At 39.8% G+C, this 23971-nt stretch overlaps 2 protein-coding genes across 2 annotated transcripts; both read right to left on the reverse strand.

The window, feature by feature from the left end:
- Positions 1-3972: 3972 nt before the first annotated feature.
- On the reverse strand, positions 3973-5097 carry LOC308370563 (ATP-sensitive inward rectifier potassium channel 1-like; the record flags this gene model as incomplete). Its single annotated transcript, XM_080845226.1, has 1 exon — positions 3973-5097. One exon carries the CDS (start codon positions 5095-5097, stop codon positions 3973-3975), a length of 1125 nt encoding a protein of 374 aa, XP_080701352.1.
- A 14184-nt stretch (positions 5098-19281) lies between these two features.
- LOC308370354 (ATP-sensitive inward rectifier potassium channel 1-like) lies at positions 19282-20403 on the reverse strand (the record flags this gene model as incomplete). Its single annotated transcript, XM_080845008.1, has 1 exon — positions 19282-20403. The coding sequence occupies one exon, from the start codon at positions 20401-20403 to the stop codon at positions 19282-19284; it is 1122 nt and encodes a 373-aa protein (XP_080701134.1).
- Between the last annotated feature and the right edge of the window lie 3568 nt (positions 20404-23971).

Raw genomic sequence — 23971 nt, forward strand, 5'->3', positions numbered from 1 at the left:
CTGCACCCTTTCCAATCAGACATGCTATTTATGTTGCTTCTGTGATGGACAAAGACACAATATTTATCTTTTGCAAACACAAGGGTATTGTTTGTGCACTGGCTGAGTAGAATCCGGTCAGAGATCCCACAATCAGAGCACATGCTAAATGGCATGCCAATGACTGTTTATGTTTTACTGGCAGCCATCAGGTTAAGTTATCCCCTTTCGCATATTTCTAAGTTTTTAATGAAAACGGACTACTAAATGCAAGTGACTTTATTCAATATCAAATTATTTAGGACAAGAATCAAGAATGACAGGCTTTTAACTTCAACTATGAAGGTTAATTTAATTTTAAGGCACAATGCCCATTTTGCTGCTTTTGCTAATTTTTACCTCCGTCAAGGAGCTGATGTTTTTCGCTGCCATTTGTTTGTCAGGATTCAGCAAAAACGATCAGGCCGATTTTCATGAAATTTGGTGAAAGGGTGTAGCATGAGCCAAGGAAGACCCTATTAAATTATAAGAGGTGAATGCATACATTTTGTTTTCCACTTTCTTTAACATTGCAAGACAGGGCATTTTCCACATATACTGTCCATGGCGCCATCTGCTGGCCTTGGTGCATCATTGGCTTCAGCAGAGGTCTGTGCCATTCCAGTTAAAGATTGCTGTATATCAAGTATTTCAATGCATTTCAATGTCATACATCTGATAAGGATACATAAGAACATGCTCTATTATCACCCATTTACAAGCTACATACAGGTACATTTAGAAAGAACATTTAGAGAAAAAAAAAATACTTATGGTGTTTTGTTTGCCTTTTTTAAATATAGAAGAGAATAGAGAGAATATGGATTGAATATATACATATATGAATATATATAGCAGTTGTTAACTGAATGAAACTGGAGTGGTAACATAATAGGCCTATATTCTGCATAGATTATATGAACTTGGTCATACGGGCCATCTGTGAGCTATACTTACTTTCAATGTAAGAATTAATTGCTCCAAAATAATTAAGGAACATCTCAGTAGGTTCAGTTTGATTCATGGCAATTTTTTTGGAAGTTTCTCTGGCTTGGCAGGACACATAATAACTGACCAATTGAATATATATTTAATATCATTTTCTGACAGCAGAACCTCTTACAGTTCTTAAGGTTATACCTGTAGGTTTTATTTGAAGCACACAATTTAAAACAAACAAATAAAAGTATTTTGGTAGGCATTCCGGACATTTTGCCTTGATGGCTGTTCAAACAAATTCGCCTACTTATAACATATAATCTAAAAACAGATAACTGCTATTTATAACTTCTTGTTATGCCAGTTAGGATGTAGGTCTACATAATTGATTCATTTGGAAATAGAATATTGGGATATTGTATGGCTAATTTATTACCAGTCAAACTAAGCTCAGTTTATGTTGGTGTGTGATTGTAGGCTAGTGGTTATGGCAGCACTGTTGATCCAAATATAAAAGGGCAGGCAATAAGATATAATCAACCCGACCAGCCTATTGCTCCAAATATTAACAAAATGGAGGTGAGGACTTGGGGGTGTCAACCCCCTTGGTATCATCCAATATCCTGCTTTTACCAAAATTGTGTGGCAGGAAGAGACTTCATAAACTGCAGACCCAGCGTTGTTCTTGTGAGCACTAATTATATTATTATAATATATGTTATTATTTGCATTTTGACAACTAATATTCACAATGAAGCAAAACTAGCCACTGCTATGAGTCTCTTAATGTTTTACAAAGCATTAAAATGGACAATTCTGTATTAATTCTGTATTAATGGCCTTTAAATGTCATGAATACTCAGCCTGATAGGACATTCTAGCAGAAAAAAAGTAGCTTGGCAATATGTATTGTAACAAAGCTGTGTTTCTTTGCTAAACCCCAAGCGGCAAGCAGCCGCCCTCCAGCTAACAGTTATTTATGTATTTGTTATTCGGTTCATTGGGAAAGTGTTTTAATTGAATGTGCAGATGGCTATGTTACATTGTGCTTAGTAGACAAGCATTTCAAATGTTTAGATTCTGGGCAGAACCCACATTTGAACAAAATGCATATGTCTAATAGGTGTACAAAATCACAGTTATTCACTACTCATTTTAAGACATTTTGGCATTATTTTGATGAGTACTTTTACTTTTACTGTATTATTATATAGTAATGATACTTTCACTTGAGTACAGCTTTTGCTTACTCTACCCACCTCTGGTTTCTACTCTATTCGATATAAATGCAACACAGCCAAACCTTTCGAAAAGCCTGGCTTTCATCCAGTGGCTGAGATAAGAGTGGTGAGAGCGGTCATCAAGAGTCAATCAAACTGCAGTGGAGCCAATAAACTCATGTGCTAAGTCACAAAAAACTAACTTACACAGGCATTTACAAGCCGAAAAGTGGAACACAAATGTTTTTTATTCAGTAAGATAGACATTATATCAACGTTTTATGTTTCCTCTCAGCCTTGGTATCATGTCCCACACAAACGTACTACTCGTCCAACATTTGGTTTGCATCTAGTCACCCTAATATTAACATTTCTGTGATCTTTATATGTCAACGTGAAACTTCCACTGCTATAATTTGTAGGCAACTGTCAATAGTAGAACATCTATTTTTCTGTCAGATGTGACTAAAATGTTGTAAGACGGTGTCACACTGTATTTTTCCCACTCCTGTGATACACACTGATTTAAAGTACTGATTTGTTGGAGAAAGTCAGAAGGTGCGAGGAGTGAATGATGACTAACACGAGAGAGGCAGAGAGCACAGTGTCTTGATTAACAAGCGTTTTGAGCAGAGTAGAATCACTGACCCTTTGGCTGTTTTGTAGGAAACCTTGTGTTAATCAGAGCATGTCACAGATCATTTCACAAATAGATGTGACACATTCTTTACAGCTAGGAGGACCTAGTTAGTTACCAAAATAATGGTAACAGGGCCAGTTAAAGCTTTTTCCTGAAATCAAGCCTGAATGTTGATACTGAGCGGGAGGACAGAGTAACATCATAGTGAATTATAAGTTTGGCCATCTCATATCTTAGGTCAGTGCATTGTTTTCCGCCTCCTCCTGTCTTAGTAATACTATAGAAGAAAGAAAATCGTGTCACTGGGTCAGAGATCTACTTTTTTATATACTTTTTTAATTTAAAACAAAAATATTGAGAAGACACTATGTGGCACACCCACGCTGGTCTCTTCAGTTAATAAGAGCTACTTCAAACACAGAAAACAAAACAGACAACTCCCTGTGTTATTAATGGATTTCACCATGCAATTTTCTCAATGTAAGGGAAAGGTGAACATATTTAAGTATTTTAAAACAAACAAAAGAACTGCAGGAGAAACGGGATGGCAATGTTCCAACAATCCTTTAGTTACACAGAATTACATTGATTTGATCAATATTTGTTATGTAAAAATATATAATAAATAAAACCTCATATTCTTCATTTATTCCCTTCTCAAAATAGTGCTTACGTAGATTTGCCTAAGATAAATAGGTAAGAGAATTTCAGAACATGGACAACATTGTCTAGAACTGCTCAAGATTGAATCCTACAGCATCAGTATCTAGTTTTAATACAAATGTTTATAAAAATCTGCACTAAACTATCACCAGCTCTCACAGTGAACACTAAACAAGCTGGCAGTAATATTCTTGTATCATCAATGGGATATTTCTTGAGACTAGTTCATCTAGTTTGACAAACTATTCTTCTTATGTTTCAACATGGCATATACACAGACCACAGACCACAGTCTTTATTGTTCTTGAATCTAACAATTGATGATCTTTCATTCCTCAAAACAAAAATAGGTATTTTTAATCTAATACAAAAGATTTAAGTTAAATCAGAGTGTTTGATGCAACTGCATTAGAGATATTATCCAACCATAAGATGCAGCAGATTGTAGTTCAAGTCAGCAATAGGTCCATGTTTTTGGTACAGTAGTATAGTCTACATTTTGGTGGCACTGGCTGGGTCATTGATGTCTCTAATGACTTCAAATCCCTGGTTGTCAGTTCCATTAATCACATGGTGATGGTGGCCTTTCTCATTGTGAAAGCAGTAAGCACAGTGAGCAGTTGGCACGGGTACCACCTTGGAAAAGTTGGAGAAGTTCACACGATACTTCCCTTCCTTTCTACGGGAGATGATGGATTGGAACTTGTAGCCCCACATGATCTCCTGTGGGATGTATGAGGTCCTGACCTGGCAAGATGAGCTTGTAGACTCTGCTGTTCCATCCAAGAAGACGACCAGCTCAAACTCCTGCTGATGCAGGGTGTCCACTGCCATCTCAAAGAATGGGCTGGACTTGTCAATGACGTGATACAGAGTCAGGGGACAGATAAAAAACAGGTTGTCCTTTCCAGACTCAACCAAGAACTCTATGTTGACCTGGTCCAAAATAATGGCTTCATTTTCAGGCGTTATGGTTGTACGCAGTAACTTGCCATAGATCTGGCTTCCGATCATGAGGGTCTTCCTGAGATTAGCCACACGGATTTGAAGACATAGTGTACCATTCCTAGGACAAATGACAGCTGCTTCACTGAAGCTAATAGTTTTGGCCCTCTTCTTGGGAAGTGAGATCTTAGTCATGACAACACCACACCAGAAGCAGTTGATAAGAGCACCTATAAGGGACTGAATTATGATTAAGGCAACAGCTCCTGCACACTGTGGAGTTATGGCACGGCCTCCGTACCCTATGGTCGTTTGGGTCTCAAGTGAGTAAAGGAAGGCTGTGGTCAGACCATATACGTTATCCACACATAGTGTGTGGTTCCCTGGTGGGTTCTGCCAGGACAAATCTCCATTGTCTCGAGCAATCCAGTACCATATCAGACCAAAGATGAACCAGCTCATTGTGAAAGAGGCCACAAAGAAGAAGATAACGAAACGCCAACGGATCTCCACAAGCGTTGTCCAGAAGTCGAGAATGTAGGCAAAATGGTTTTGATATTTAATGTTTCCATATTCAATATTGCAGTGTCCGTCCTTTGTCACCAGACGGGTACTGCGAATCCGGCGCTCTGCCAGGTAGTCATTCAGACACTTCCGTAAAGAGCGGACCATTTTCCACATGTGGGAACTAATCTGGTGGAACACAAAATAGTCTTAGTGAGAAGGTGAAATCTATCAATCAAATACAAGTCTGATCTATTTAGAGTAAAACCAAGTAAAAACTCCAGCGTTCAATAAGAATATGTACGCACAACTGCATTTTTTTCATACAAAACCACACATTCAAACATACTGTGGAAGCTGAGTGACCAAAAAAATTACATCTCAAAGTTTCCACTATAAGAACATCTCAAATCTTGACACCAAAACTAATTAGAATTGTTAACATGCAATTCTCAACACAGTACATGATGTTACCAAAACTACACTGATAGTGAAATCTGTATGTATGCATCTGTCTCCAGGTAACTGCCCTCCAGTACACAATAGCCGTGACATTGAGAGGCTGTCTAGTTACTATAAACAAACTGTAATTCTAACTGAAAGTCACCCTGATTGTCTCAGTGCTCCATGGAAGCTCTCTTTTAACATGATCTAAAATTAAAACAAATATGTCACTCATCATTTTGTGGTTTTGTTTGGCTCTGCAAAATTTTGAATTGATAATTTCCTGATTTATGTTACTTTGGTTGGCTGCCAAAACTGTTCTTTGAAATACTGTGGTCACTTTGCTTGATGACCTATAACTTCGGGTGGACATCTTAAGCTTTTGTGCCATACTGGGAGTTAAAAGGCTTGTATATTTTAAGCAGCATTCTATTACTTGAAATGTGGAATTGTGGATCTTTTCTCTACATTAAAAAAACCATATAGTATATATGATTATATACTATTGGCTATCTAGTTATGCCTTATAAACACTTACGAACACTGTTCTTTAAATTATGTTTTCCAACTGTGACCGATGTAAACACCTATTTATCTCACATTCAGACAAAGACAGTATAAAACAAAAGCACTTAAGACCTGTTTAAGACCTCTCTCTGTGGAGCAAATACCCTTAAAGTGTTCCTGCGTCTTCCATGCGACAATTCTGCATACATTCATCCATAAAGCCAACTTCTATGACATTGGCTGCTATGAACCACTAAATTCACTGAGTAAAAAACTATAGGCTGATTAAAAGAAATCAAGCAAAAAGTATGATGTGTTTTCTTCAAGCATAAAATAAATTAATACTTAAATACATACGGTACTTCTCCCATATTACTAAAAGATTAATAGATTATTGTGTTTAGCAGAGTTATGGTGAGAAACAATGATAATATTAAATATCAGTGGTCCAACTATAACATCATAATTAGGAGAGAAAGTGTAAAACTCAGGAGCTCAGGAACTTACCTGTCAGAGAAGGGCCTTTCAGAAAAACCCTGAACTTCCTTTCTCTCTCTCCTTTAGTCCATGTCACTGTGACTACCCCTCCCGCAGATTCACACACTTACTCTCTCTCTCCCTTACTCTCTCTCTTGCTCTCTCTCCCTTACTCTCTCTTTTGCTCCCCCTCACTTTCTCTCTCTCTCTCTCTTGCACTCTCACTCTCTCTGTGTGAAAGATGTGTCAGTGGCACCTTGCATCTCTTTGATGTGAATGTTGACAGCAGGGTTGTCACCACAACATAGACCTGTATTGGAGTTGATAACTGTGATAGGTCTTCTTCCTGATTCAGACTGAAGTACGGGCTGTCTGGTCTAGGACTGTGTACCATTAAAACACACTGTTTGTGTTGGTTACAGATCAGGGAAATGAGGGCAGTGAACCATTGCTTTACTCTCTGAAGAGATAACCAGCACTATAACCTTTTGACCAGCTTGTCGTGAAGTAATGACTTATAGGTACACTTCTACAATTTGCAATAAATTATTTTTGCTTTAAATAAAATCTCTATGCAGGAACTCTTGAGTAATCATGGCACGTGGGGTTTTCAGCATTTATAATTGTATCCCTCTCAATCAAAGCTATTAAAGCGTTGGCCAAATAAAGTTGGGCATGTCTATATAATTCACAATATTACTCTCAGACATGAGGACATATTTATGTGAGACTATGCACCTGCCTCTCAGAAAGACACTCACCTTGAACTATCACCAGAAATACTAGGTGTGCCACTACTGGTTATCCATTGTTATGAAAGGATTAATACCTGATACTGTGTTATTTTAAAAGGCTCCCATATTTAAAACCCTATTGGCTGAAACAAAAGTAGAAGGGTGGGAAGTAAAGTTCTCATCTGGATAAGCTAACTGACACATGCTGAAGATGGAAAGTGTAGGGAAAGTTCCTGGGTCCACTCCATAGTAGGACCAGAGTATGGCAGAACCTTTCCTTTTAAAAACCTGTCTCTCCATTCGCAAAGACAAACGTGTGGGAACTCCAGCAACACAAAGGTGTCTTGAGTTGACTGAATGACAGAGAGCATACAGAACATTATCTGCAAACCAGCCATTTTCCACTAGCCGTTATTGACCAAAACCCTATAACCCTATATTTTTTTTTTGCAGTTAGCCATCTCCAAAGCATGCTTTCAACCAATATATGACCACAGTTCAAACAGACAGTGAAAGTGTGTTCATTTATCTTCAACCAATACTCACATAGCCAGGAAAATCTAGAACTTTGGGGGTAATTGTGTTGACTTTGGCTGCCTCAGTATTGCTGCCTCATTCCTGGAATAGATGACAAGAACATACCATTTCAATGAAGACATCTCCCAAGGGTGTAACAAATGTACTGAGGTGCCATCAACATGTAACCTTTCCAACATGAGGGGAAAACATGCTGGACTATGTTTGTGCTCCATACGGCATGCCTACAAAGCCTGCCTCTGCCCAGCCTTCGGTAAATCAGGTCATGCCTCGGTCCAGCTGCTGCCTACAAAGCCTGACTGAAATACAAGCAGCCTGTGACATGGACCAATCAGGCCCTGTGCCTCTGTTTCTGTACTACAGACTGGGATGTTTTCTGAAACACCGCTAATAACATCAACAGGTACACTGAGCATGTGACAAGAGTATGTATTGATGATGATGATGTACGGCGGGTGACCACACAGGCTTATCCAAACCAGAAGCCATGGGTTAACGGTGAGGTCTGCCTCTCTTCCAGAGGAGCTGAACTACTTCTATGCCCACTTTGAGAACCACATCAAGTCAAAGTTTATTTTAGAACAGGATAATTACCCATTATTAATGTGTTTTAAATCTTTTAAAAAGAAAACTGCACACAAAGCTCCTAGACCAGATATCCTGTGCCATACTCTCAAAGCATGCACCTATGAACTGGCAGAGACATCTTTAACCTCATCCTGCTCCTGTCCGTAGTCCCCAAATGATTCAAGAAGACCACCATTATCGCAACCCACAGAAACCAAACATGAGTTGCCTAAATGGCTATTGCCCATTAGCACTCACATCTTTTGTTATGATGTGTTTTGAGCGGATAGTCAAAGCTCACATTACATCCTCCCAGCCCACCACACTAGACCCACAGGTCAAACCATAGACCAGATAGTATTCACACTGTACTGTACACTGCCCTCTCCCACCTAGACCAGAAAAAAACACTTACACACAGATGCTGTTCATTGACTACAGCTCAGCTTTTACAGCAGGTGCCCAAATTCTTTCTTGTCAGTCAGGGGCCAAATATTAATCGGAGTGGAGGGCCGAGGGCCAAAACCCAAGTTTTCATGTGAGGTCATGCCCCATTACATTGAAATGTATTCAATTTGTACCCAATTAAAATGAACACTAATATACATACCTGCAAACTCAGAATGAGGTAACAAACCAAACCCCTGTAGGGGTCTTTTTTTGTGAGTTTAACATGTAAATTAAGCATTCTGGTATACTGCAGGAAAAAAATAATGGGGAAAGATAACAATTGCTTCAGGTAAAAAAATTAACATTTATTAACATAACATACTAATTGAATATAATCAATTTTGGACATACACAGGGAAGATGTTAAAATCCCTGTGCTGTAGGTATATAATGGCCAATCAACAAACAGCCATTAACATAAGGCTCATAAACATGATGGCAGGCAACAAGAGTGACCACTGATGTTTCGATAGATGGAAATACTCCCATTATTTTCTATTTGTATCCGTAAAAGTGAAAAATATAACAGTTACGTGTAAGCTGTGCCCTGGAGACAAGCGCCTCACTACTGCACTTGACTCCACAAGCAACCTCCACAAACATTTGTTACTCCAACACAAACAGGTGAAACTTTTAGCGAGAGAGCGTCATGCCTCGACCTCAACTGAAGGACAGACTGCCCCAACTCAGATAGAGTGTCTTAAATCACCATTCAATTGGAAGCTTGCACATTAACTACTGGTTGTTTTCATATTTCATATCAACACTCTTTACACATACATAGGTAAGGTAGTTACAGTTGGCAGCTGCTAGCTATGAACTCGTGTTGTGATTTTGAACTCGTGAATATGAACTAGTTCATACGAAGTTGCACAGGCATCCTGAGGGTTTCTACCTTTTCCCATTATAAATGTATAAGGTAAATCGAGGAGACTACAACATCAGCTAGATAACAAGCTATCATTTCATGCAAACGGAACTATTCCATTTAAATCGTTTCCTTAGCTGGTTAGTTAGCTAGCATAGCAACTAGATAACCATATGGATCTGTATTGACAAAAGGACAATAGACCCATCTAAAACAATGTTAAAACTGTGGCCAAGCAGTGAACTGCAACCAGTCTGGATTAAATATGACGTTGAAACAGGGAACCTGTTCAAAATGGGTTCAAATGCTGTCTAACGCTAGCCTGGATACCAGCCCAAACCCCGCCCACAAAAATTTTTGTCAGGGAGATTTGGTCTGGCTCTGGGTTAATTGGGAGAGAGTTTCATCGGTAGGATCAAACCGGACCAATCAAATTGGCAGGGCGGGCTTTATACGTTGATGGACAGATACCAACGCTTGAGTTGAATTAACCGGTAGATTCGAACTCCGACCAAGATGGCCGCGTCTCGGGTGCTTAGTGGGGAATATTTTATGTGAATTAAGCTATCTACACGACTTTTTAATGTCTACATTGACTCGGTTAGTTGTGCATGTGCAACACGAATGTTACAGAGTATTGTTTGTCTTAACTAAAGTTCTCTAGACCATTATTGTTATATCATTGCTAACGTGTACACAAAAAACCCATCGAAATAAACTGTAGCTTGTAGCCTTAATGCTAATTAATTAACGTGAGCAGGCATATCTCAACAGACATTGACAGCGCATTCATTTTGAAAGAGGAACAGAGAAACGCGATTAAGGCATTTGTCATTGAAAAAATGTTTTTGCCGTCCTTCCTAGGGATCAGGTAAAAGTTTAATCTATCAGATGGTAATAGGCTACTACGTTGCTCTGATTGGTTCTAGGTATCCAATTCAGCGAATAGGCATTTTCTTTCCTGGTTCGTTGAAACACGCCCCATAATCACAGCCCAAAGGTCCGGTATCAGACTCATATTCTGACTAGAATCATGAGTATGACATCGTCAGGCTAGTCTAACGCATGACGTTCTGACTTTATTCTGACCGGGCCAAAAAAAAATCCAGCGCGGGCAACATTTGGCCCACGGGCCCCAAATTGGGCAGCCCTGTTTAACAGTAATACCATAGTGCTATCCAGACTCGTCATGAAGCTCAGAGATCTGCGCATCAGTTCCTCCCTGTGCAGCTGCCTGACAGGCAGACCACAGGCGGTATGGATTAGCAATGCCAACTCCTCAACAGTGACCCTCCGGGAGGGCTGCATGCCTCCATCCACATCAAGTGTACAGAAGTGGAGAAGGTCAGCTGCTTCAAATAACTGAGGATTAATATCAGTGAAGATCTGAGCTGGTCATGCCACGTAGGTGCGGCCATGTATCCTGACTGGCAGCATCACAGCCTGGTACAGTAGCTGCACTGCCCTCGACTGCAAAGCTCTGCAGAGGATGGTCATATCAGCCCAAACAGATTCCGCCATCCGGGTCAGATCACCAGGACTGAGCTGCCAGCCTTTTCATGACCTCTACAGTCAGTGCTGCAGAAGGAAGGCACAGCGGATTCTCTCCAACCCCAGCCATCTGGCTGGCAGAGCAAGAGCATCCGGCCCTGTACCAGCATGTTCAGAGACAGTTTACACTCGCAAGCTATCAGGCTACTGAACTGCTGATACTTTCACACACACCACATACATGCACTACAGTTTTACACGGTATACACAGTCCACAATGATTGGATCCTCCCACTCCACCCAGCTCTTAGCTGTTTGAATTGTTTCCATTTATTTGTTTATTTTACCGTCTACCCCCATCCCCCACCCCTTACCCTGAAAAGCCTGTGGCATGCCATAGTATAATGAATTTGATGTTTAAATAATTGAGAGTGCATTGTTTATTTATTTATTTTGTCTATGACACATTTATTGATGTTCTAGTTCTAACCTGTCTCTGTTCTCTTCCATATAGTAGGACCTTTTGAGTTGGCTCTGAATACAAGAATTTCAGTTCTGGTAATGTTGATGCATTGCCATCAAGTATGACAATGAAAGTGAAACTTGTAAAGTCCTTTGTTGAAATGCAATATGCAATTTGCTGGAAGCAGTGTCTTCAGAAGCCAATGAAACTCAGATGAAACACAATGGTTACTGTTTTAGGCATTTTTGATGTGCTCCCCGGGGTGCCATCCTTCATCACGGTTCTTATGGAACAAGAGGTTGTTCTGACTGCAGTATTTGGTGGCTTCCCATTCATTCCTGTTCTATTCATGTAAATGGCCACCCAACCGTTGCCTAGTTCTTTTGCGTGTGTCACTTATTCAGGATGTAACAGATACCTTCCATGGAGTTACTTTCTCATGTCCGTCAGTCTGGTTTGAAAAATGTGTTTAGAACAAAGATGGGATTTTACATAGGTCATCCTACCTGCCGCTTGCCTATTACGTTCTGCCTCTGCCTCTGCCATAGGTTAGGCCTACTGGGATTTTTTTAGTGGGATGTATCTTTGTACCTTTACCCACCATATATTGTCCACTGAAAGTTATCCAAGTATCATTTCATAAATTATAGCATAGGCTATGCTAGACATTATGTACTCGATAGCTAGTTAGAGATTATACCGTCCAGAGTTACCGCCATTACACCAAATCCGACTTTTCAAAGATATTTTAGTGCAGCAACACTTTTTTTCATTGTGCTTGGCAAACCAAAACTGTGGTCATAGCAATACTTAGAAACTCAATTAGAACATTATAAAACAACATGATGCATGTCAGATGTAGCTTAGCCTGCACTGGAACAAAGGTGATTTCATCCAACTGGGCATCATCAAAGGATAGGCTACATACACATGTTGGTAGTCTTTAACATTTTCATGTATCAATTTGATCTATAAACTGACAATTAAGCACTCTGATAAGCTATTCATTGTAGCGAGATTTTATTTTCAGTTGTCAAAAGTGGTGGGGACAAAATTGGGGCCTGCAAAAATTGGTGTCCCTCCCCATTGACGCCTATTTCTTTCTATCTTATTATCCTGCTGTATAAATGAAGTTAGCATCCTGTAGGACGTGAAATTCCTCTGAGATATAAAAATCTTTTGCATTTGTCAGCCATGAGAAATATTAGGCACAAGACCTGTAAAGGCATTACATAACCATCTCTCAAGGCATGATGTTTCCTTTAGGAAGGTTTTCAAATATCGATATATTGATCAGCACGTTCTTTTCTCGAAGAATGTAAGAATGTGGTCTTTGTATCTACACAGGGAGCAGGTCCTCTTCCACAGAGTCCGCCATGTTTCAACTGTATTCCAGAATGAACAAACCAAAACACTGGTACCAGAGAGGGCCTTTCGTGTGAATGGCACCTACCAACACGATAGCTTCTCCTACACGCTTGGAAACAGGGAATTATTCAGTTGGTTGCAAGCTGCAGCCTCACACCTAGATGCAACTAAATCCTACATATTGTACCTTTATTTTGAAGCCTAATAAGCTGTGTGCTTTCCAATTGATTCAGTTGGCCTTCCGTTTAATGTAGTCTGGAATAACATCTTCCGAAGACAAGGGGATGATTTAAAATCTAGGCCTCCTATGGTAACTGTCACAGACGTCAAGACTCTGGAATATGACAGAGTTTATTCGGAAACAGCCAGTAACAAGGGGAACAGGTGAATAAACGGGAATATCTCCCTCTGGAACGAAATACTGTTTTCTGATTGGCTAATGGGGTGTACATTAAGTTCATACAGATGGACACCTTGGACGTAGTCCCAGTAGAAAAGTTAAATCGCCGTTCCATATCAATGCTCTTGAATGGTTACCATTGACAACCAACGTAACGTTTATTTTTTGACAGCTAGGATAATTTGAACCAAGATGGCGGCGTGTTGGGACAAGTTAGTGGGCAATGTTTTATGTCAATTAAGCTATCTACACGACTTTTTATATGTCTAAATTTACTCGGTTAGTTGTTTATGTTCTACACGAATGTTGCAGAGTATAGGAATTCTTAACTGAAAGTCTCGAATATTATTTGTAGGCGGCTGTTAGTGCTTAGAAAAAAAAACATTGAAACAGATGGTAGCTCACACGGCTAACTAGCCGGCTCGATTGTGAGCCTTCGACCAAAATTACTAAACTTGACCTCCCTGTTGCTCTGTCCAACTTCACCATCAACGGAAACGTGGAGTTCAACTGTAAATAGTAAAACCTTATGAACAATACCTGTGTCCGTGTGTCCGTTTACTTTACAGAGGTGAGCTCATGAGTGTCACTTTGCAGCAACGCCCGGGGAAACTAAAGGTCCAGTTCCACGCACTACTTTCTCACTACTTTCTCTAACGGGAGCACTAGGCTTCAAATCAAGAATTCATCAGGTTATTATGCATATTAAATTTCCTAAAGATAAAGGAAATTCTAAATAATAATAAAAATAAAAATAAAAAACTTTTTGGATGTTGTAAACGGGAGATAAGCGGGATAACGGCCGACGAGCTGTCCAGTTATACGAAGTTAATGGACTTCTGCGGAGCAACACCACTCCGCTCCGCGTCGTGGTGTTCTTTGCCCCGCAGCGTCCATTAACTTCGTATAACTGGACAGCTCGTCGGCCGTTATCCCTTACATAAACCACAACGCTGAGAAGTTATACTAGGGAGAATTAGAGCGTACGAGCTCGGAACAGAGAGAGCAATAACAAACGACCTGGAAGTCGGGGAACGTGTCTGGAATGATCGCGGGAAATGGGGGCATGGGGTTGTGTTGATAACGGAGACGTTACAGTGAGATTGACAGGTAAATAAACCAATCACACCACTAGCGAGCTGTTTACCTTGTGGGTAGTAGCTGAAAGAGGAGATGAAAACCAGACCTTTAAGCTAGGCTACCCTGTTGCTCACACTTCAGTAATGTTGTGTTGAGAAATATGTACAAAGTTACCAGCAATGTGCAGTCAGGCCCTTGAAAGCCTTCCGAGAAGGGGTGACGAACATGTAAAACATAATAAAAACGTCAATGTTGTATCCGTTATATAAACACCTGCTTATCCAAACAGACTATGTTACACCGTCTCTTCTGACTCATTGAGCACAAAGGGTGATAGATGAATATGGTGCAGAAGATTATTCATGCAATTTACTAATAAATAAGTATTCTATTAATATGATACTGTATATGTGTTGTGAGACTGTTTATGTGATTCAGCCTGCATCAGTCTTGACAAGTTGGGATAATTAACATTATCATGTTTGGTTAACTGTTGAGAAAAGACAGATTTTATGTTGGCCTTTCAAAATGTTTTCATACTGTTTACATAATGTTTATCATATGTGTCAGCTATTGTTTTATGTAGCCTACACTGAATATCTCTCATGGGAATGTGCATTAATAAACAATCTTATTTTCATTCAAGGTGCCTAATTTTATGATTAGCTGAAATTAATAGCTTTTTATTTTGCTACGATGAATCAATCTGACCTGACAATTGCACAGCTCGTTCACAAACAGGCAGGCACATATGGCTTCATCTAATGGTTCTTCCTTACATGTCACCAAAAATGATCAGTGAGCCACAGCTTGATGCATCACAATGAAAGGTTTATAATAGTATACATATTGACAATACTGCATGTTTGTACTGTGCCTACTCGAACAAGGGCCAGACTGAGACACAATGTGCCCCCCCCCCCTTGTCATTCACCTGTGCCAGATGCATAATGCCACACTTCAGGTGCGGTGCTGGAATGTTAATGAGAAATTTAGTTCCAGTGAAATGCAGCGGCTGGCCTGAACATGCCCCGAGGCTCTCATTGTGCCCTTCCAGGCCTGGTCTTATTTCTGGGTAGAGGCTGCGGAGTCCCTTGGTTCCCAGCTGCTTCAGTGCACCAGGGTGTGCTTAAAGGGCAGAAACAAGTGCTGCTGGAAAATGCAAAATTTCACCTGGAAGCACCTCACCTTCTTTGCTGTACCTTGAATAAAGAATCTTGAATCTTTTGTGTCTCTTATAATATTTGATATTATTCATTGACATACACATGTAATGTAATGTATAGCACACAGTTCAGTATGAAGTGAGAGTAGGGACAAGCTGATTCTTCAGTCCCTTAATGGTAAAACAACAGCTTTCAAAGCTTTGCAAAAGACTCAATTCAGTAATATTCAATAAAAGCTTAGCTGGAACTACATTGCACCACTCTAGAAGAAAAATACTTCCAAATTATAGTGTAATTGAAAGGCAGAGATTTGTTTTTCTTTGTTTGTTTTTCTTCCAAGACCCTGCATCTATCCATTCTTATGGTGAAATATTATACTACTGTTAGTGGGAGAGTATACGGGTCGCTTGTCTTTACACAAAGAAATTTAACACCAAAGGAATTGGCTTGTGGATAGGAAGGGTGTAAACGTACGTGGCAACTTTTTTTTGTCCACTCATTTGGTCCAGATGGTCTCATGTTACTGAACGCTCAGCTGCAGCATGATTTGGGTTTCCTCTGGCTGGTCACATATCCGCTCCTGCCAATGGGTGTGTGCGGCATTTAGTTTGGTATTTCAGAACCATTTTACTGCCTTACTTAGAAAAAGCCTCTGAAATAGCTTTTCTTACAACCACAGGCAGTGATCAGGAGTGAGCCATTATGCCACACAGCCGAGGTGCGAAGGTCTGGTGAAGATTATGTCATATATCAAGTGTTTTTCTTTAAATTAAGCATTTCATACTGTATTCTATAGATATTAAATGGAGTTTGGCATCGCCTATCAAGCCTTATCTGGAACAACATTAGAGTGCTTTGTTTGAAATGTGGGTATTTTAGGTGGGCTAAAACTCTTGCTTGATTGAATATTTTGTGTATGAGGGGTGACATGCACTTAGCATTTGTGTACAGCACGGATACATATCTGACACTCTGCATCTCACTAGGAAGTACTGTGACCATGGGGCCTAATTTCATTGATGGCCTGAAAAATCATACTGCTAATTTCGTACCAAGACCAACATCCTAAGCACAAACATGGGTGGGTTGCGAAATGCTGTGGATGATATTAAATGGCTTCACATAGACATTAAACAATCCTGAGAGAAATAATGGAACATTAGTGGGGCAAGGGGCTTACCTTGATTCCAATGTAGTGAAAGAAGCGGGTGAAGCTCCCCCTCCCCTTTGCCCTTCCTGAACACGTAAATTCAGTGGTTGCCAGGAGATCTATTAATGATTCAACTCAAACATGACGCTAAGTAAATGCTTAATAAATGCATGGTTTTCACTGTGAGTAGGGAATGAGGTAGCCTGTATGTGTGTGCATACATATGAGGAGAGGGTGTAGCATTTTTGCCTAAAATGTCCCTCCCATACAACTTTTAAATGGGTAGTAGTGCTCGCACCGCAACAAGATGGTATTTGATTTTACCTGACAGAATGCAAAACTTTGAATAAACTGGTTAATACACCGGTGTGGTCAATATAAACTTACATAAAATATATAAATAAATCCAATATAAAATCCAGGGTGGACATTAACAAAGTACATTTACTTTTTGTGACATTACATTTTTCGAGTATCTGTACTTTACTTGAAAGACATTGTACATTTGACCTTCTATGAAGGTTCCTGTTACTTTGAAGCAAAGGTTTGAAATCAGTGGATTAAGTTTATTTTCTTTAAGAAAATGCCATACGCTGTGTTTGTCAGAAGTAAAAATAATAATAAGCATTGCTGTCTCTATAAAGCCCTATTGGTTTAGGTGAAATTATTGCAAAACAGCACTTTCAGTTAGCAGGCAAATCTATAAACAAATTTATAAAAATGGCCTCCTGAAACGCTTCTGAATTTATATATATATTTCCATGTGAGGTATTAGTGAATGTCCATGTCCACAGGTCATGGAATACATTTAAGCACATGAGGCGTAAGCACAGGAGAGGGTGGCCCAGTTGCACTGCTCATTCATGGACCTCACTGAGCAGGACTGCCAGAGACATCTCCACCTACCTACCAATGCTGTTAATTACATCGGCCGTCTAACTGGTCCTCACCTGATAAACACCACGGAGGTATGAGCCCCCTTCTTGTTGCTGTGAAAGTAACAGCATCCTTCCAGCATCCCCTGGCCACCATGGTTAGGGTGTCCCAGTCGGCAGGTGTTCCTGCAGCCTTCCAGAGTTTATCACGCTGTACATTATGCCAACCACTCAGCATGTTGTGAATACCACTCACAGCATTACCTGAAATATCAAATTGGATGCCGCCAAAGCTTGCCGCACTGCTGGAGGGACCCCCCTCCTGTTGCCCTGCTCTCTCTCATATTAGAATCAAGCTTTTGCTTCCTTCTCTGCCTTACATCATTGAACCGCCCTTTTCTCAGAATTCCAAAGCCACTTACATTGATGCATTCAGTGACTTGGTCTCAGGGTGTCTTTACCTGGCTGGCGGTTCCAAAATTGTCGGGCGTGGACCTCCAGCACAAGAACTTCTGTTCCCTCTAGTCTAAAATGTTCCTTTCGCAACCTGAAATCTGTTCTTTGCTGTTTTCCAATAAATTGAATAACAGAAAAAGTCTAAAGATATGTAATATTGCTACAGTGACTTTGCACACTATTCTACTGTGATTCACTACATAAACACACTGAAGCTTGTAATATTTTATTATTGTGTCGATTTATTTTTTCTATACTTATCTGTCTGATCCCCTTCAACTGTCTTTCGTAGTTTAGATGAAGTGGTATATCAGTTAACTAATTCATATATGAATACCAGTGTGAAAAAGGTGGTCCCATTGTTTCGCCTGTGTAGTGTTCCGTTTAATCTAATTTTGGTGGCGTTATGTTTCACATGACTTCACATGAAATGTGACTTGTCAGGTCAAATTACTCAGCCAGAACACATTTCATCCACTTGAGGACATCGTTTTATAAATGCCACCTCCAGGCTTGTTGCACTGTCCCAACAATCCATGAATGATGGCCTGTTTGCTGTCACAAACGAAATTGTTCCTGGGCAGAGGGCTACGAGTGTAGAACCAGGATAAATGGAGTTGGACCTGTGCCTTGTTCCCCTGATGTTACAGATCTTTACTGAGCCCAAGATAAATCTGACAATAAAAATATACTTTCTTGTATTAGTGTAAAAAGTTGTAAAAGTAAATATTAATGAATCTGTAAGTGCGTGTTTTATACAATAGGTTAACGGAATATAAGCAAAGGCCCTCTTATCTACAGTGCTTTTATACATATACAGTGCTTATCAACCAGTGAACACTAAATCAAGTAATATATCTTTATTATGTACACATTTTTACAAAGAGTTGAAAGTAGAAAACCCCGCAAAGTTCATTGCGTTCGTAATTTTGTAGTACTTGGTTCATTTTCTTGATAAACACTCCTAATATTAAATTGACAAGTAAGAAACAGTTGATTTTCGGAAGACCATGATAAAACCAGCGCGGCTGGAAATTCTGACATATCAAAACATATTGCATCAGTATTAAAAAGGAACAAAAAATAAAAGCCTAATTGTTCTTTGGATCTCCAGTTTTGTAAAAGTGTAGCCCTTGTATTCTTTGGAATGACAATGGATAATTTCCTTGTGTGATAGGTGTGGTTTTTCAAAAGTAAGGCATACATTAGTCCAATAGCTCATAGCAATTGACACAACTCCATTAGACACATTACATGGTGACACAGTGGCATGGTCTGCTGTTACTGTTAATAATAACCATCTAGGCCATCCATGAAGTTTACTTCTTGGGGGCAGGGGCTGGGTCATAGATGTCTATGACTTCAAATCCCTGGTTGTCAGTTCCATTCCTTGCATGGTGATGATGGCCTTTCTCATTGTGAAAGCAGTAAGCACAGTGAGCAGTTGGCACAGGTACCACCTTGGAAAAGTTGGAGAAGTCCACACGATACTTCCCTTCCTTGCTACGGGAGATGATGGATTGGAACTTGTAGCCCCACATGATCTCCTGTGGGATGTATGAGGTCCTGACCTGGCAAGAGGAGCTTGTAGACTCTGCTGTTCCATCCAAGAAGACGACCAGCTCAAACTCCTGCTGATGCAGGGTGTCCACTGCCATCTCAAAGAATGGGCTGGACTTGTCAATGACGTGATACAGAGTCAGGGGACAGATAAAAAACAGGTTGTCCTTTCCAGACTCAACCAAGAAATCTATGTTGACCTGGTCCATAATAATGGCTTCACCTTCAGGCGTTATGGTTGTACGCAGCAATTTGCCATAGATCTGGCTTCCGATCATGAGGGTCTTCCTGAGATTACCCACACGGATTTGAAGACATAGTGTACCATTCTTAGGACAAATTACAGCTGCTTCACTGAAGCTAATAGTTTTAGCCCTCTTCTTGGGAAGGGAGATCTTAGTCATGACAACACCACACCAGAAGCAGTTGATAAAAGCACCTATAAGGGACTGAATGATGATTAAGGCAACAGCTCCTGCACACCGTGGAGTGATGGCACGTCCTCCGTACCCTATGGTCGTTTGGGTCTCAAGTGAGTAGAGGAAGGCTGTGGTCAGACCAAAGACATTATCCACACATGGTGTGTGGTCATCTGCTTGTTTCTGCCAGTACAAATCTCCATTGTCTCGAGCAATCCAGTACCATATCAGACCAAAGATGAACCAGCTCAATGTGAAAGAGGCCACAAATAATAAGATAACGAAACGCCAACGGATCTCCACAAGCGTTGTCCAGAAATCGAGAATGTAGGAAAAATGGTTTTGATATTTAATGTTTCCATATTCAATATTGCAGTGGCCATCTTTGGTCACCAGACGGGTTCGGCGAATCTGGCGCTCTGCCAGGTAGTCATTCAGACACTTCCGTAAAGAGCGGACCATTTTCCAAATGTGGGATTGCACCTGGGGATACAATGGAGATTATCAAAATAAATTAAACACAGACTCACAGTTTAGACACATCCTGACAAAAATAGATAAATAAAACTCTGATTCTGTTATAATGTTAGCAGGACCATCAGTGCAGATCTTTTAAGATGTTTTTCATCTCAGTCAGGGTTAGTTTTAGTTTTAAGATTTTTAACCCTTTTGGAGGTCCTTGCGCCCTTTTATTCGAGATACCACAGTAGCCAGACCCATTACTACCATTTGGAACTCATACTTAACAATGTTGGTACACCTGGAATTTGTTCATTGTGTGATTTCATCAGGAACGTATGTAAACAGTCAGCACCTCTGATCAAATCAATGTTACTGTAGCCTGATGCCACCTGAACTAAGCCCCTTGATCCAGTGAACACAACCCCAAGTCACCTAGAGCAAGGGTTCCCAACCTTTTCGACTCCGAGGCCCAACTTTTTGTATTTTCAACAGGTTTATTTTAGCTCATCTATATTCCATTAAGCTAATTGAATCTATAATCCATTCATTCTAATTAATAAGCGATTGTTGTGACAAAAAGCAACATCAGCACCTGCTACAGGTGGAAGCCTAGAAATTAATAAAAGAAAATCTAAGATCTCTAGATCTTCTTATATTGCATCAAAATTGTATTGTGCACTACAAATCAACATAAAACCACACAGAGAACTTTTTTGCAGTAGGCATAGGCCTATTTGTGCACAGCAAACAAGCAAGGAAATAAACCAGAAAAGACCCAAAAGATAACATATACTCAAAAAAATTGATGAAACATGCAAACAAGACCAGTCAGCTAGGCCTAATTAAAATAGCTGATGCTTCAGACATGCAAACAAATATGTTCAAATAATGTTCAAATAAATAGGTTCAAATAGGTCAATATGACGTATGCGAGACACAATGGTGCACCTCAACGGTAAATCGTAAGAATTGTCCCGTGAAGCAATTCGGAACACCTCAGTCAGCCCACCGTCTTCAACTATGTTGCTGGGCCGACAATCACCGGCAAACCAAACTGCTACAGCCTTGGTAACCTTTTCACAAACTGGTCTAGTTATTTTCCTAGAGAAGGCGTGGAATGTTGGTTGGCGACCATCTAACCTGGGACTTCTGTCGAATGGTTTGCATTAAGGTGATAACTTAAAGACGAGCTGCTTCTGTGATAGCTAAATTAAGCTTGACAAATGCTACATATCACTTTAGTTTTGTCGATTGTTCCGTCATTTTGCCTTTTAAACAGACATTTCCCGCCCAACAATCCCTCAGCTCTCTACATCGTCCACCGTCCCGGTCTCTCCTGTCTAACAGACTGCAGGCACGCGTAGCAGCGGTCAACGCACACCGGAAGTAAACAAAGATGCGTTAACTGGGTTAACATATTTTATCACATTAATCTCGGCCACAATAATCTCATAGATTAGCGTTAATTTTGACAGCCCATGTTAATATTGTTCTCAACTAAAAATCAGTTCTTCTTGAAAAATGTGTTGGAAAAAAAAAAAACCTGAACTACAGCTCCCTGTTTTCACGGAGCAGGCCCCTGACATAGGGACATCAAATTCTGCATATGTATCCTACAGCAACCAATCTGTTGTGTGGATATGTTTTTAAACTGTGTATATATTTGACGATTCGTTCGAATAAATGCTATCACTGATAAATTATCACCCTATCACTCTTGTGATAATTTTCCCAGTTTTTTCAGGGGTCTACCATATTTACCCTTTTTATCCTAAAACTTATTTACTTATTTAGAACAAAAATTATGCAATGACCTTGGTGTGGGTATTACTGTTACAATTAAGCTCTAGGAATCGCTGTAATTCTGTTGGAGAAGTATTCTTCACAATTTCGGCCTGGAAAGATGCCACTTGCTGTAACTCCTTTTATTTCACCAACTAAATTTAAGAAATGTTGGTCAATGTCCATGCTAAGTCAGTAGGCTAGCCACTAAAAGTATAAAAGTGAAATACTCTGGCCACCATGCTTGCTAACCTATTCCTTGGGGCTGAGCTCAAAAGCTTTTGTTTTGATGGAGATTTGTGCGGATAGTGTGTACACAGCAGTATTGTATCACAACAGTTATGACCTCCCTTCTCGAGATCTTTTGATGACCAACAAAATGTTATGCCACAAAGGAATACTTTTCACAATAGCTTCACAATTAAAGGTGCTCACGGAAAATTTTGACCTAAATGGTTGATATTAAGCTCTAATCACAAGTAGGTCAATACTATTCCAGCAACCGTTTTTGTTTCCTGTTTACCAGGTTTTCCTCCTCAGTGCAAAAAATAGTAGTAAGTTTTTGATGCCAAACATTATTTATGTTTTAGTTAGGTCCTTGATCAAATTCCCTTTATCATTGTTTACAGTCTCACTAACTAAATGCAGCCTACCCTATGGACAGGCTCTCCACATAAGAAGAGTACAATTAAGGTTGGGCAATATTAACTACTTACTAACCAAGAGTGAGGTCATGCAGGTAAATATCAGACTGAGGCCGTATCGTATCGACCGAGCGTTAACGAGTTCACAAATAATGTTCACAGATAATTTCATAATAAGAGTCCTGATTCTATCAGTTCTAAACATTACATGAATTTCTTTATGGCTGTTGGTGTCTATTAATACCGCCAATTTTTAAGATGACGTCATTAGAGGGCAATAATAATACTCATCAGACCGGCAGACCGGTGAGGAGGTCAATACGTGGCTTGCATGACTACCCATTAGCCAATCAGAATGCTCGTACTGTCGTTGCCATATAATAAGACGGTATATATCTTGCAATGGTAGAAAGGTATTAACCAGTTGAGCAATACCGTTTCAACGGGAGACTCTTATTTTGAAATATATTTTACACAGATGTTGCCACCGAACTATACATTATCCCGCTTATACGGTTACTTGCCAAAACGAAAGAAGACATTCCTCCAAAATACCTCTTTAATGATTTTGTTGCCTTTTCATGATTTCCACTTAGAAAAACTGTTATTCAGGCAAATAGAACTTTAAAGTTCCAGGTGTTGTGTAGCTTGCTGACTTGAAGTTACAATGACTGTCTGTTAAGTAAAATGACCAGACTATTTGCGGAATGATATGAAAGATGTGAATTAGAAGCACAAAACCTGTTGCCAATGACAGCGGTCATTACTTTTTTGCAGTGGTGAATATAAAGAAATTACAGACTGCGAACGTTGGGGTGGCCCATTCAAATCAACTGAACTTTTTTGAACATTTTGAAGAACCGTATAATAAACTGTAGTACATACCGTAACCCAAGGGCGCAGGTTTGGGCTCAGCATTGGAAGGGACACTGCCCGCAATCCCCCCCCCCCATATAAAAAAACACGTAGTTGATATTATGTTGAACAGGCTCACTTTATTAAAATATATTAACATTTGTGTACTAACTTGTGGAACTTGGAGCTGAGTTAAACATAATAAGATAATAAAACCTTGGTTTAAATACCAAATAGTATTCTGTACCGAAACAAAATATTAAAATAAATGAATACAAAATGTTCTC

The sequence above is a fragment of the Sprattus sprattus genome (assembly GCF_963457725.1).
Source record: "Sprattus sprattus genome assembly, chromosome: 9".
In the NCBI taxonomy this organism is placed as follows: Eukaryota; Metazoa; Chordata; class Actinopteri; order Clupeiformes; family Clupeidae; genus Sprattus; species Sprattus sprattus.